This window comes from Sorex araneus, chromosome 3 (genome assembly GCF_027595985.1).
Source record: "Sorex araneus isolate mSorAra2 chromosome 3, mSorAra2.pri, whole genome shotgun sequence".
NCBI classification, from domain to species: Eukaryota; Metazoa; Chordata; class Mammalia; order Eulipotyphla; family Soricidae; genus Sorex; species Sorex araneus.
In genome coordinates this window covers 96,177,324-96,192,649 of record NC_073304.1, presented here as the reverse complement: position 1 = coordinate 96,192,649, position 15,326 = coordinate 96,177,324, and the positions used below count along the sequence as shown (strand labels likewise).

At 48.8% G+C, this 15,326-nt stretch overlaps 1 protein-coding gene and 1 non-coding gene across 3 annotated transcripts in view; both read right to left on the bottom strand.

The window, feature by feature from the left end:
• Nucleotides 1–15,326, bottom strand: part of TMOD3 (tropomodulin 3) — a 63,326-nt gene that overhangs the window by 25,921 nt on the left and 22,079 nt on the right. For both annotated transcript variants that reach the window (XM_004611765.3, XM_055133221.1), the window contains exons 2-3: nt 4,856–5,049; nt 404–560 (exon numbers count right to left, since the gene is read on the bottom strand). In XM_004611765.3, coding sequence (XP_004611822.1) covers nt 404–560; nt 4,856–4,981 — 283 coding nt within the window. In that variant the 5' untranslated portion in view covers nt 4,982–5,049. The remainder of the gene's footprint in view (nt 1–403; nt 561–4,855; nt 5,050–15,326) is intronic.
• LOC129403780 (U6 spliceosomal RNA) lies at nt 12,187–12,293 on the bottom strand. The gene has a single exon (XR_008629441.1). It is a non-coding gene; the product is annotated as a U6 spliceosomal RNA (small nuclear RNA).

Here is a 15,326-nt window from a genome sequence, read left to right as displayed (position 1 = left end):
CTATGAATTATTTAAAAAAAAAAAAAAGAAATAAAAGACGCATATAGAGTATCCTTCAAAAACACAGTCTTAATTATGGTGTTCCACTATAAAGACGGGGATTAGAACAGAGCAGTGGTTTCATCTCACCTGCATATATACTAGGGAATTAAAATTTTCGCCTCTACTTTTAGTTTCAGTGTGTAATTGCAGAGGGCCATGTAAAATTACTGTGCATTAAGACAGCGTTAACGGAGCTTTCCAAAACACTTGGTCAAACTTATTTTTTAAAAGGTACACGAAGTTCTCAAATTACCTAACTTTTAAGTTGACAGGAACATCGTAAGGCTGCCCGAGAGCTCCCCCAGGACCCTTCCTCCCTCCAGGGCCCCCTCCGCCCTGAACGATGTGGACCCTCGCTCACCTTTCTTTTCTCCGGTGTAGGGCACGTAGTCTTCCCTGTCCTTATGCTCCAACGCCTCCTTCTCCAGGAAGGAGAGGAGGTGGTCTCTGTCGAAGGGCCCCGTGGCCGCCTTGGACGTCTGGTTCTTCTGCCGGAAGCCTGCGGGCAGGAGGGCATTCTGCCAGAGAGAACGAACCAGCCGTCAGGGGCGGCGAGAGCACCGATGCACACAACGCCTCCAGAAACGACACAGGTGGGACAGAGCCAGAAACCAGCAACAGAAACAGGCACTTAAGCCTGGATCTTGAGGCAGCATCTTTTGAGGGCTCAAAAATTGTTTTTTGTGTTTTTCTGGTGGCAGGAGGAGGGGGTTTGCACCACACCCAGCAGTGCTCAGGGCTCACTCCTGGCTCTAAGCTCAGGGTTTATGCTTCTCAGTGTGGGGGACCGTATGTGGTACCGGGGAGCGAACCTGAGTTGGCTGCCTGTAAGGCAAGTGCCCTACTTGTGGTACTATCTCTCTAGTCCAGTTTTATTTTATTTTATTTAAAGCACAGCGGGTAGGGCGTATGCCTTGCACGCGGCCGACCCAGGTTCAATTTCCAGCATCCCATATGGTCCCCTGAGCACTGCCAGGAGTGATTCCTGAGTGCAGAGCCAGGAGTAACCCCTGTGCATCGTCAGGTGTGACCCAGAAAGCAAAAAAAAAAAATAAGAATAATGGCCACTGAAGAAGTACATGTTTTTCCCGTGTGGTGGAATTTTGTTATAGTAACATGATCACCTTTACTGGGTTTTACAGCTAAAGTGCCTGATACTGTACCTTCCCACCATTAGTGTCTGATCTCTGTGGTTTGGGAATGCTTTCTTGATCGTATGGAAATTTAGGTTTCTCATTAGTTCTGAGATATATATATATATATGTAAAATCTCGAATGACAGCACCTGGCAAACTACCCGTAGTGTATTCGATATGTCAAAAACAATAACAATAATGGGCCTCAATTCCCCTGAACCTGAACGCGACAGGAACGAATCAGTGCCCGCTCGAGCAAATCGATGAGCAATGGGATGATAGTGATAGTCAAAGAACATATTCTAAGTCACTGTTTCCCAAAGTGGACAATACCCACCCCCAAACCCAGGTGCTAGAAAGGCGGGGGGAGGGGGGTCTAATTTGGTGGTGCCCAGGGGCTATTCCTGGCTCTGTGTTCAGGAGTGAGCCCTGGTGGCCCCTGGTAGAGGACCATATGTGGTGCCATACGGTCCACAGTAGTAATTGCGTTGGGTGCAATTTGGGGTGGGTAGGTGGGGTGCTTTTTACTTGTCTGCTTAAAGAAGGTAGATTTCTGGGACAGACCTGAGTAATTTTTGTTTCTGAAAAGGGGGGTGGTAGGCCAAGTCAGTTCAAGAAACTCTGCTCGAAGCCTTGGATGAAAAACGTTTTTTGCCTAAGGCTAGCTGTCTTGGCGACACGATGAGAAAAATGCAGTTCAGCTGGCAAACAGACTAAATGGCGCCTTAAGTAACACAGGCCCAGAAAAATCTAGCAAGGCCCCGCCATGACCCACCCGCACTTCTCCTTGTGTCCAGAGGCCTCTCGAGCTGCAGTGGTGCCCCTCACTGCCTTTCCAGAAACTTCACCCAACCAGGAACACCCCAATAAAAATATCAGTCTCCTGGTCTCAACTCACAGTACCTGGGGGTGGATACTCTGCAACGAGGGCTGGGGGGGGGTCTGCATCTGAAACTCGAGCTCCCCCCAACAGTAGCAGACCACCGACCAGCAAATAAGAAAAGGCAAAACCGCTCGGTCCCTGGCCTTACGGCACTGGGTCACTGGGTCACTGGCCTCAGCAGGGACCGACGGGCAGAGAGGGAACCAGCCTTTGTTCCTCCCAAATGATAGAGATGGAGACAATTCGCCCACCAGATAGAAAATTCTCAGACAGGGCTGGAGCAATAGCACAGTGGGTAGGGCGTTTGCCTTGCACGTGGTCGACCCAGGTTCGATTCCCAGCATCCCACATGGTCCCCTGAGCACCGCCAGGAGTGATTCCTGAGTGCAGAGCCAGGAGTAACCCCTGTGCATTGCCAGGTGTGACCCAAAAAAAGCAAAAAAAAAAAAAAAAAAGAAAGAAAATTCCCAGACAAGGGTACTCTGGTGCCCTGGGGGACACAAGGCCATGTTTACAGCCACGGTCTTACAACTGGGAAAGGGTGTTAAGTCAAGTTTGTCTGTTTTCTGGCCACACCCAGGGCTTACTCCTGGCTCTAGTGCTCAGGGATCACTTCTGGCAGGTGTCAGTGATCTTATGTGGTGCTGGGACTGAACCCAAGTCGCTGCATACAAAGCAAGGGCCCTACCCACTGTACTATCTCTCTGGCCCCTACTCAAGTTATTTTTTTTCCCCCCTGTACTCCATGACATATTAAAACCTTCGGGACCTTGCTAATTAATCTGCAGCGTCTACCCTCGCAGTCTAGGGACAGCAAACAAATGCCCCTACCCCTGTGCACTTCCCACGCTCCTGACCGGCCAACCCAGAACCTGGACACCCGCCTTTCTCTGTGCCCAAAATGATCCGGGGCCAGGTAATGGACAACTACAGACCACCCCTCGGCCCACAGCCAGCTGAGATTACTCAGACCCTCCCACCTTAAGCTGGTCCTAACCTGCCTCCCCTGCTGCACCCGGCAGTCCCGGAAGTCCCCGGGCCCTGCCCGCTGCTCCCCTGTGAGGCCCAGTGACTCATGCGTCTCCGCTGCCGGGAACGCAAAGGAACAAGATCTTTCAAGGAGACAACTGTGTCCGTGTCTGTCAGAGCATTCTGCCACGCACGATCACAACAAACCCCCGGGAGCCTTCTGCTGGGGGAGGCCAGCAGGCAGGCAGTGAGGGGAGGGAGTAAAGGCTCAGACGGTGCGGCCGGATGCACCTCAACAACCTCCAACGCGCAGGACACCCCCAGCACAAAGCAGCAGCTGGCCCGGTGCCAACTGCACTGAGAGGAGAAACGCCTGGCCGGGGGCTTTCCTGCTCTCCTGCCACCGCAGGAACGAGAGGAGGAAGTCTTCCTCTCCAAGGAGCAGCTGACGTCTCTAGCAGGAAAGACAGGCAGGGCAGTAACAAGCATGATTTTTATAAAACACACCGCACCTGAATTGGGTCAAGACACTAGAACTCAAATATCTGACGGGAAGGGGGTCCTGGTAAGAAATATGGTGAAGAAAAGGCGGCCAGGATCAGAGTGACAGGATCAGGGAGAAATGTGGGAGCACGCAGGAGGCCCAAGTGTGACCCTGGCACTATTACGAGGTTCCCTGAGCACTGACGACTGCCCCTCCCCCCAAAAAAAAGTAAAGACGACCAAGGGCCAGAGAGTGGCTTAATGGACTGGAGCACAGGCTTTGCATGTGGGAGACCCTGCTTCAATCCCTAGCACCACACAGTCCCCAAGCACTGAGCTTGGAGCAGCCCCTGAGCACGTTTGGGTGTGACCACCCCAGAACAACAAACTCAGCCGGGCAAACAATCACCACCTTCAGGTTAATCGGATTATCACTTCTAGGTGCTCCACTCCCTGCCCTGCCCCGGCCCCACTAGGGAGGAGGAGTCAAGAGTCAGGCTCTCCCCTTACTCTGCATCTTTCATAAGAAACACAACCCTGGAGACGCCAGAGAGGCCCCAGATTTTCTCTCTGGCACTGCACGGCCCCTCGTGCACTGCAGGGGCGGCCCTGTGAACCCCCAGCACCACAGGGCCAGGTCAGCACTGCTGCAGGGAAGGGGGCAGGGGTGCCACCCACAAGCACAGGAAAACACACACGGGTGTTCAGGCAGCTCTGCCTAGGTCTCGCCCGCTCGCCACAGGGACAGTTACTCAATGTGGGTGGCATCTTTCAGAAGGCAGATAATCAGAGCAAGATAGCCACGAGCCTTACACTGGGTCACCCCCAGAGAGAAGCTCTGAAGAGGCAGGGAGGGTGGGCAGACATCAAAGAGCTGGTCTTTCTGTTTGTCTGGCGATGCTCAGGGCTTAATTCTTGCTCTGTGCTCAAGGGTCACTCCTGGTGTTGCTCAGGAGATCATAGGGGTTGCCGGGGATCAAACCCCAGTCCTTGCAGGCAAGGCAAATGTCCTGCCACTATTGCACTGGCCCCAAAGACAGCTGTCTTACCAAAAGAAAAAAAAAACAAACCCACCCCTTTCAAATGCCAGCAGGGAAGGAGGAAGGAGAGAACATTTCAGGGGGGGTGTGAAAATAAGGATCTTAGAGAAAGCAGCTTAGCACTGGCCTATCAGTAGAGATAAAGGAAGCAGCAGCGGGAGGGGTTGGAGAGGAAGCAGCAAGTTCATCTGGATACAGAGGAGGAGCATGTGGGGGAAAGGGAAGGTCAGGAAGAAACAACACAGGGTTTAACCGTCTGCAAGGGCTGGGAGAGGCTTTCTCCTTTCTGAGCTGTCACCTACCTCAGGGTCGAGGTCATCCAGAACCGTTTCCAGCTGTTTCAGTTCCGTTTCTGACAGGTTCCCGAGGAGCTCGTCCTCATCGAGGTCTTTGTACTTTTCTAAGTCCTTTCGGAACGGCAGTGCCATGATTCCCAGTGTTGGCAAATCACTTGATTTTTGCTGTTTGGTCAGAAGAGTTTGACTCTTTCTTAAAGCTAGGGAAGAAAAACGAAAGCATGAACAACTGTGAGTCAGCCCTGCCTCCTGAGTTCTATTCTGTGTTTATTTATTTTTTGGCCTTTTGGGTCACACCCAGCAATCTTCAGGGCTTACTCCCGGCTCTGCATTCAGAAATTACTCCTGGCAGTACTCAAGAGTTGTAGGGGATGCTGGGGACCGAACCTTCATACAAGATACAAGACAAAACACGCTGGGACCAGAGTGGTAGTACAGTGAGTAGAGAGTAGTGCATCTGCCTTGCACACAGCCGGGGACCGAGGTTCCAAAAGCATAAAGGGGTGGGAGAGATTAGTGGTAGGGCACTTGCTTTGTATGCCGCTGACCCAGAATCAACCCCCAGCATCCGATATGGGCCCCCAAGCACTGCCAGGAGTAATTCCTGAGTGCAGAGCCAGGAGGAGTAATCCCTGAGGATAGCCAAGAAAAGCAAAAAATAAAAACAAAGACAAACGCCCTACCTGCTGTACTATGGCTCCAGCCCTCTATTCTGCATTTTAATGATGTGTAGAGGACCCTTTGGTTTCTGGCTGTACATACAGTGCTTCAACTGGTTCAGGGCTTATCCTGGATCCCCCCCCCCTTTTTTTGTTTTTAGGCCACACTTAGTGGAACTCAAGGGTTACTCCCAGCTCTGCACTCTGGAATTATTCCTGGGGTGCTCGGGAGACCATCTGGGATGCTGGGGGTTGAATCTGGGTCACCTGCATGCAAGGCAAGTGCCCTACCCACTAATCACTCCAACCCCTTTTTGCTTTTTATTTAAAAAAAACAAACACAAAACCCATAATTATCACTACTGTTATAGTTGACGGTGAAGAGATCTTCATTCTGTACTTCCAGGTTTAAGATCCACTAAGTGTGGGAGAATGTGTTTTCTCACTGAAAAGAAGAACCTGTGGGCTGGAGCAATAGGCACAGCAGGTATGGCGCCTGCCTTGCATGCAGCTGGCCCAGGTTCCAGCCCGAGCACCTTATATGGTCTCCCCCTCCCCACCAAGCACTGCCAGAGTCATCCAAAACCAAACCAAACCAAAGAATCTGCACAAAGATAGCATCAACTGCAAATATATGAACCATAAAATGTCACTTTAAAGAAGGAGGCAGGCAATTTTAAGGAGGAAAGTTTTAAAGAGACCACATTGGCAAAACTCCTTTCCTTAAAAAAAAAAAAAAAAAAAGGAAAAAGTATATGAATACATACCAAGGACAATTATTTAGTGCTATTTTTATCTTTTACATTTTTTTTTGTTTTGCTATTTTTTTAATGTTAGGAAAATCAGTTAAGTTAGAAAAATGTAGAAAAAATTTTTAAGACTGTTCGGACTGAATTCTCATCCTTAAAGAGCAGTCAAGATAATTTGCACCGCACTCGAATATAAGACCTTTTAAAAGCAAAGTATTTTCATAGTCATTAAAAAATAAACTTTGGGGCCAGGAATGTGGCTCTGTGGTGGGGCACATGCTTCCCGGGTACGAGGGCCTGGGTTCCATCCTCCACACCAGAAACAACATTTCTGTGTCTAAAATAGAGGTTAACTTCTTTGGTCAGTCCAGCTAGAAAAGAAGAAGAGTTTGAAGCTTTGTTGTATTTAGACTGAATTCTCATCCTTAACTCATTTTCCGGTGCTCAGAGTCCAACAGGCCCCCAGGAGGGCTGGCGGGACAGTCCTCAGCCCAACCCCCAGAATTCCCCGACTCAAGTGCGGCTTGGGCAGAGAATCTGCTCCCACCTCACCACTACCCGGCTTCCTAGCAGGGCCAGTGGACAGAGAGCCGCTGTTAGGGTGAGAGTCAAGCAGACCTATCTCTGGGGGCAAAGCATCTCTTTCTGCTCTTCCTTGCAGACTGCAGGGTCCCAAAGCCGATGGGGACCTGCCGTGGCCTGCTGCCTGCCTCCTACCTGGCCACTGTTCCCTGGACTATGCTTAGTCCAGAGGCTTCCACTGTACAGGTGCAGTACCACTGGGCTGAGTGTGCAGGCAAATGCCCTGTCCGCTGTCCTATCGCTCCGGCCCCTCATTTTATTTTAATTGGCAGAATGCACTTCATCTTTGATAGCAAACTTCCAGGGCCCTACTAATTTTCAGATGGCATTTCAGTTTGCTCTGCCATCTGAAATTCTAGTTTTCTGGGGGTTTTGTTTGCTTGCTTCTGGTTTGGGGCCACACCCAGCAGTGTTCAGGGATTACTCCTGGTGAGATCTTCAGGCGTTCCTCCTGGCAGTGCTCTGGGGAACTGTGCGGTGCCAGGAATCGAACCCAGGCCTACTGCACGCAAAACACAGGCTCCCTCCATTGAGCTCCCTCTCTGCAGTCCCTGAGTTTTCTATTTGAAAAAGAAAAAAAAAATTATTACCGTGGCGTATTCGATATGCCAAAAACAGTAACAAGTCTCACAATAGAGACATTACTGGTGCTCGCTCAGCAAATTGATGAACAACAGGAGAGCAGTCCTACAGTGCTACAGAGGCCTATTTTCTCTTTGGGTCACTGTTACCAAAGGCACATAGTGGGATTTCAAGTGCCTGAGTTTGGGCCAGGGACAAGGCTGGTGGTAGAGCACTTGCAAGTGAGAGTCCCCATCACAAGGGGGTCTCCTTTGGGGCTGGAGTGATAGCATAGCGGATAGGGCATTTGCCTTGCACGCGGCCAACCCGGGTTCAAATCCCAGCATCCCATATGGTCCCCTGAGCACCGCCAGGAGTGGTTCCTGAGTGTAGAGCCAGGAGTGACCCCTGTGCATCGCCGGGTATGGCCCAAAAAGAAAAAAAAAAAAAAAACAAGGGGGTCTCCTTTGGTCTCCACCCCCGCTCCCCAAAACAATTCAAAAGAAATGTTCACATTGCTAGTGGCTCTAGTGATTTTGAAAACAGAGTCAGCTTTGACAACCAAACAATGCACCTTCACAAAGTGGAGAGGGGCTGAGGAGCCCAAACCTCGGGATCAGACACAGGAGGCAGTGGGAGAGTTCAAGTGGCCTGACAAGGGCTCGCACTGAAGTGGTGGGGCCTGGACTCCTTCCCATAATTTAGTTGTTTTTTTTTTTTTTTTTTTTGCTTTTTGGGTCACACCGGCAATGCACAGGGTAACTCCTGGCTCATGCACTCAGGAATTACTCCTGGCAGTGCTCAGGGGACCATATTGGATGCTGGGAATCGAACCCGGATGCAAGACAATGCCCTACCCACTGTGCTATCACTCCAGCTCCCAGTAATTCAGTTTTGGAAAAGTCCTAAGTTCACACCAGATCCATACTTTGTCTTTGGGGTGGGGGGGGCAGGAAAAATTGGGGGTGACAAACATACCTACGGTTTGCTCCTTGCTTCTATGCGCAGGAATCAATCCTGGAGGGGCTGGGGGACCATATGGGATATGGGGGATTGAACCCAGGCCAGTATCCCCCAGCGTCAGTAACTGACCTGCTGTACTATCTCTCCAGTCTAATCTCTTTTTTAAAAAGTCTAAAAAGAAGCACATACATTTGCAAACGTACTACACTGCTCTGTTGAAACAATCTCCATTCTTTTCCAGTTTCAGAGTTTTCAGAGGAAGGTCTTAACAGTGTGTTAAGGACAGAAAACCTGGAATGACATGACTCAGATATGTTCGCTCAGTAAACGGGGTGCTGACCCCCTACTGCATCACCGTCTAATGCAACACAGAAGGCTCAGGCTCTTTAAGACTTCCAGTATTCGCACCATGAGGATGATGCTCTCGTGGCAGAACCCTCCGGAGACTCCTATTGCCTCTAAGACGGTCAGGCAGCCCACAGTGTCAGAGGACCAGGCGCCGTCTGCGTCCCCTTCCTGTAACACAGTCACAGTCACTCCTTTACGCACTGTCTGCGGCTGCTTCTGTGCACTATGACAAGAGTGAATGAATGCAAGCGAGGCCAGATGGCGTGGGAAACCAGAGCATTTGCCATCGGATCTTTCACAGAAAACGCCTGCCACCTCCTGACCTACAGGATCGGGCGCAGGTTCCTCAGCAGGACCAATTCACAGGTTGGTGCCAGCTGGGCCTCCAGAGCGGCCTCCGCCCGCTCCCCCTCACACAGCCCAACCTCCTGGGGCTCGCGATGCCTTTGCTTGTCAGGTCTTCTTCCAGAATTCCCGTGCTCTTTCTTATCTAGATCTGTCATTGATCAACCTCCAACACCTTCTTGGAGGACTAGGTGCAATGTCATACACCTTCAATGTCACACACACACCTTCCCTGACTTTCCCTGGCCTTCACTCTCAGCCTCCAGGAAGGATGAATCATTTTCTTATCTCTGCTGCCATTAAAACTAAAGGCTTGGGGCTGGAGCGATAGCACAGCGGGTAGGGCGTTTGCCTTGCACGCGGCCGACCCGGGTTCAAATCCCAGCATCCCATATGGTCCCCCGAGCACCGCCAGGAGTAATTCCTGAGTGAAGAGCCAGGAGTAACCCCTGTGCATCACCGGGTGTGACCCAAAAACAAAAAAAAACAAAAACAAAAAAAACTAAAGGCTGAGGGGCTGGGAGCGATAGCACAGTGGGTAGGACATTTGCCTTGCATGCAGGTGACCCCAGGTTCAATTCCCAGCATCCCATACGGTCCTCTGAGCACCGCCAGGAGTAATTCCTGAGTGCAGAGCCAGGAGGAGTAACCCTGTGCATGGCCAGATGTGACCCCATAAGCAAAACAAACAAATAAAAAACCCAAAAAACCTAAAGGCTGTAGGTATGTCTTCAAATTCTAAGAGTTTAGGGGCCAGAGACAGTAGCAAATAGGGCCTTTCACACAACAGACCAGGGTTTGATCCCAGGCACCCATGTGGTCCCCTGAGCCCCACCGAGAATAATCCCGGAGTGCAGAGCCAGGAGTAAGCCCTGAGCACCTGAGGGTGTGCCCCCGACCCCACAAAAAGAGACAGACAGACAGCGAGCGAGCGAGAGAAACAATTGCAAAGGCACTGATCCTTAGTCTTGATACTTTTGCTAATTCTTTACAGCTACTGCTTTACTCACTTCCATTCAACCCATTCTGGCTAGACAACTAGCTCTCGTTTCTCTTCTCTCCCAGTTAAAATAAAATCACGATTGTCACTCATCACACCACTGAAATTAAATGCAGGCACACCTTGAAGACTGTACAGGTCTGCTTCCAGACCACTACCAAAAAGCAGGCATTATGATAGAACGGGTCACAAGGAATTTTTGTTTCCCAGGGTATATAATATAAAATTTATATTATATAAATTCCAGAAGCCTGCAGTTTACTAACTGCACAACAGCATTGTGTGAGGACCGTCAAGGCATACACAACATACAATGCACATCTATAACTGAAAATACTTCATTGCCAGGGCCTAGGATCTAGCTCAGCTGGTTATCACACATGCCTCACGTGTGCGAGGCCTTAAAGTTTAGTCCCTAGGCAGCTCACGTTCCAGTTGCCCCTGAGTATAACCAGGTATGGCCCCAGTACAGTACAAAAACAAACAAAACCCCCCACACAACTTAATGGCTGGGGGAAAAAAAAAAAGCTAACCATCACCTGAGCCTTCAGGAAGTTGACATCATCTCTCAGGAACCTCTGCTGCCACTGGGGCAGACTTAGCTAGGTTGGCCTGGGGTCGTGAATTTGCGGGGGGGGGGGGGGGGGGGGAGGGGGGGAGGGGGCAAAGACATGAATTCCTCCTCAGACAATACCAAGCCCCACCTCTAGGACCACCTGGGACTGAAACAACCTGCCGGACAGGCCCGAGAGTTCCCTCTGGATCAAGATTCCCAGGTGATATTTATTTTCCACATATATCCACTGCTCCTATGACGAAGTTTTGAACTTCTCCTGTGCAAGGGGTAGATCTGTTGCAGACAACAGGTATAAATAGCATACAGGCACGAAAAGTTTCTGGCTCGAATTTAATTTCAAGGTGGCAGACAAAACACAATGAACAAGGAAACGCTGGTGGCAGCAGGAACTGTGAAGGGAAACACCTGCCGTGCTCAGGGCTTACTCCCAGCTCTGCACTAGCGGTCCTGGTAATGCTCAGAAGACCAGATGCTCATTTGTGGAATATAAAGTTACGTAATATGAGATTAACACCTGCGGACTGTAGAGATAAGGGCCAGGAAGATCAATCCAAGGCTTGGAAGCCTGCCTATAGGCAGCTGGGATAGAGAAGGGATCACTAAGTCAATGATGGTTGGAGGGATCGCTCAGGATGGGAGATGGGTGCTGAAAGTAGACTAAGGACCAAACATGATGGCCTCTCAGCATCTGTATTGCAAACCATAATGCCCAAAAGTAGAGAGTAAGAAGGAAGGTGCCTGCACAGAGGCAGGGGGTGGGATGGGGTGGCCGGAGGGATACTGAGAACATTAGTGGTGGAAAATACGCAATGGTGGAGGGATGGGTGCTCAACCACTATAAGACTGAAACTTAATCATGGAAGTTTGTAACTGTATCTCACAGTGATTCAATTAATAATAATAATAATAATAATAATAAAAGAAAGAAAAGACCAGATGCAGTGTCGGGATTGAACCTGAGACAGTCGTGTGCAAGGGAAGGAAAGTTTACCTGCTAGACTTTTTCTCTGGCCCACCCTATTTCTTTCTTTTTTTAAATTTAATTTTATTTTTATAAAGTTATTTATGATGATTTATTACATTTAATATTCCACCGCCATTACACCTTCTCACCACCATTATTTTTTTTTTTTTAAACTTAAAAGGGATTTATTTGTGATTTCCTATATATATTTAGCTTGCAAATACAAGACTGTAAATGTATTAAGAGACAATTTCTGTTAAAGTTTTCATTGTGTTTCACTTCAAGTACTGCACAAGTTAAAATCTGATAAAGGATTTACATTCGGTTATCTGAAACTTCCCATCTCAGACTCGTGTTTAATGTGGTGGGTGACTCCATCATCTCCATAGACACCACCAGCAGGAAAGTCTCTCCTTTATGGCTTCTGGGACTCTCGTTAGTTAGTGTGCATACAGTTTTCGTTTTCTATGTCATTGTCATTATCATTGCTATCTTCGTCACTTTCTAACGGGATGCCCGTGGCAGCGGAAGCACCTTTAGTTTCTCGGTCAAGAGGGAAAAAGCCAGTTCCACTGAAAGTGTCTTGCCTAAAAATATGGAACGCTTCACGAATTTGCGTGTCATCCTTGCGCAGGGGCCATGCTAATCTTCTCTGTATCGTTCCAATTTTAGTATATGTGCTGCCGAAGCGAGCACCTCACCACCATTATTTCCCATTTTCCCAACCACCACCCAAGCCTGTCCCAATAGCAGACCCTAAATAGTTTATTTTGTATTGCTTGTTATTAATAATTTGCTAAATCTGATCACTGCCATGCCTGACCCTATTTCTTGACTTCTCTTTACAGCAAAACTCCTTTAAGGATTTGTCTATAGTCAATATTAACTCCACATCCCTCTTACTCTCTCCGACCTGAACGTCATTCTCTGCTCTCACTCCATGCTGTCAGTGGTGATCCAAACAGTGCCAAATCCAATCATCAATTCTGCATCCTCACTGAGTCCTGCTGGGAACAGCATGGATGAGGCTTTCATCCCCAAACACCTCCCTCACTTAACCAGGGGATGTTATTTCCTTCTGGCCCTCTCCCCTCCCCCCCCCATGAGCCCTTTCACTCTCCCCTGCTTCTCCTCCCCATCTTGCTTGTCTTCCAGCTTCCCTTCCCAGCCTCCCTCACGAGGTAATTTCATACACTGACCAAGCTTAGCTTTGTATTTCCCACGTGGCTCGCTCTCCTGAATTCCAATTAAAAAGGCCTGCAGTGCAGTGACGCCTCTCAGACGGCTCACAGGGAACTGAATCTAAACACACGCAACAGGGTTCCGGTTTTCTCCCCCATGCTTGCCTTTGCCTTGCAAGACATATTATGTTCACTCTTTCACGTGATCCCCCAAATCTTGATTGTTTTTTGGTTCTGTGTTGGGGCCATATCCAGCAGTGCTCAAGGCTTGCTTCTGGCTCAGGGGTCACTTCTGGTGGTACTTCAGGGACTGATACAATGCAGGGGATCGAACCAGGGTTGGATGCTATGTCTCTGGCCCAGCCTCAAAATCTTGAATTAATTTTGACTTTTCTCATAACTCACATCTGCTCTATAAAACAAATCCTTTCGCCTCTACCTTTAAGGGAGCTGGGGATGTGGCTCAGTGGTAGAGCACATGGTGTGTGTGTGTGTGTGTGTGTGAGAGAGAGAGAGAGAGAGACAAACACACACATACACCCTGGATTTGATCCCTGACACAATACACCCCCCACATCCCCAAATTTTGCCATCTTCACTTCTACTCTGACCTCAAGCTCCAATGATTTACCATCCATTTTTAAAAGTCAGTCCTTTCAAAAATGTTACAGATAATATGTAACTTTGGGGGACTGGGTTTTACCAAGAAGCATAAATTCCCAGAATTTCACCAAGTTCTTGTGTGTATCTACAGGTCATTAAGTCATTCCCTTCTTCTGTCTTCTTTTTTTTTTTTTAAACCACTGTGGACTGTGGGCTACAATGGTGGGGTGTGGAGGTAGGCAGTGGCGGGGATCAAACCCAGGGTCTCAGGAAGCAAGGTACATGCTCTCTCTACCACCCTCCGACACGCCCTCAGCCCAGAAAGATCATTCCTTTCTGTGCTCCTCAGTTCACACGTTCCGCAGTTTGACCCCGTATGTTGAAAGCCACCTGGAACGCTTCCAGCTCTTGACTATTCCAAAGCGTCAAGGAACATTGTGTGCAGGCTTTTTCGGTGAACGTAACTAGTGTCAGACCCCATCAATACTACTCAGCCTTCCCAGTACAGCTCATCTCAATCAGAACAAATGGGAACTGGCCTCACAAAGTCCCACGGGCACTGCCTGATCCTTCCCAGAGCCAACCCATTTCCACCCATTCTCCACTCAGACCACAACTGATGCTGATCTTCTAGCTCTTTCCCCAACAAACCGGGCAAACTCCTGCCTCAGGGCCTTTGGACTTGCCCCTGCCTCGGACCTGTAACCTCAGTCAGCGTGCTAGCTGCTCCGGCTCCTTCACTGCCTTGACTGTGCGCTGGCTAGGGAGGCCTCCCCATCTGGGGGCAAGGGGGCTGCCGCACAAGGTCCTCCAGCTTCAGCATCCAGCAAACTTCCCTGTCACACTCTCCATCATTATCTGACACACCATACACCAGTTCATTGTATCCTGCTACTGAAATCGGAACTATACGCCAGCAGGAGCTTTGTTCTTTGTTCCATCGTCCAGCAGTGACCAGACATGCCACACAGAGTACTAAAATTCACTATCATTTTTATTTTTTCTTTTTGGGTCACACCTGGTGATGCACAGGGGTTACTCAGGGGACCATATGGGATGCTGGGAATCGAACCCGGGTTGGCTGTGTGCAAGGCAAACGCCCTACCCGCTGTGCTATCACTCCAGCCCCGCAATAACTATAATTTCAAGGCTAAAGGTAAGCTTATGAAAATCATTTAAACAGAGAAACCTGGAAAAACTGGAACGTGATTGTAGTCATTGAAGATTACTTAAACACTAACCTTTTATCTCAGTAACTGCTGAGAATGTTTCTTCCTAGATGTGATCTTTTGTTTGTTTGCTTTAGTTTTCTGGATTCCCCCAGCAGTGCTCTGTGCTAAGGGAATGCATCTGGGTGGTGCTCAGAGGACCATCTGTGGGGTCAGGGATGAAACCTAGCAAAGCCAGGCCAACACTTTCTTTGTTGTATTCTCTGTGCCCTAGACCTAACATGTGTAAGGTTGGAAGCTGTTAAGAAATACAAAATATTAAGAGCACATACGTTTTGGAAGCAGAGAACTAAAAGGAAAGTTAACATTCAATAAACTCTACATTTTAAACTACTTGAGTTTGACTGCTCGAATGGCTTGGGTTTCTTTTCTAATGTATCTTCTTTAAGTAAAAACAGGAAGAGCTGAACAAGGAGGCTGGGATTGGGTTCTGAGCCTCCTGCCGTTGTAATAACTCGACCAGCCTTCCCAAGAGGTCTATTCCTTCTCTCCTCCTCAGACTCAACCACTAACGCCCACCACTCATTTGCTCTGCAAATGTTGCACGCCTGAAGCCCGCGTTTGCTCCCTGGCATTTTACATTTATATTTTAAATTAAAATATAGGCTTGCTTTGTGTAAGTGATTATATCTATTTGATGTGGAGAAATAAAATTCCAAAAGCTGATTTTGCTGCAGCAGTCAGCAAAAGAGAAAAAGGAGAAAAAAAAAAAAACC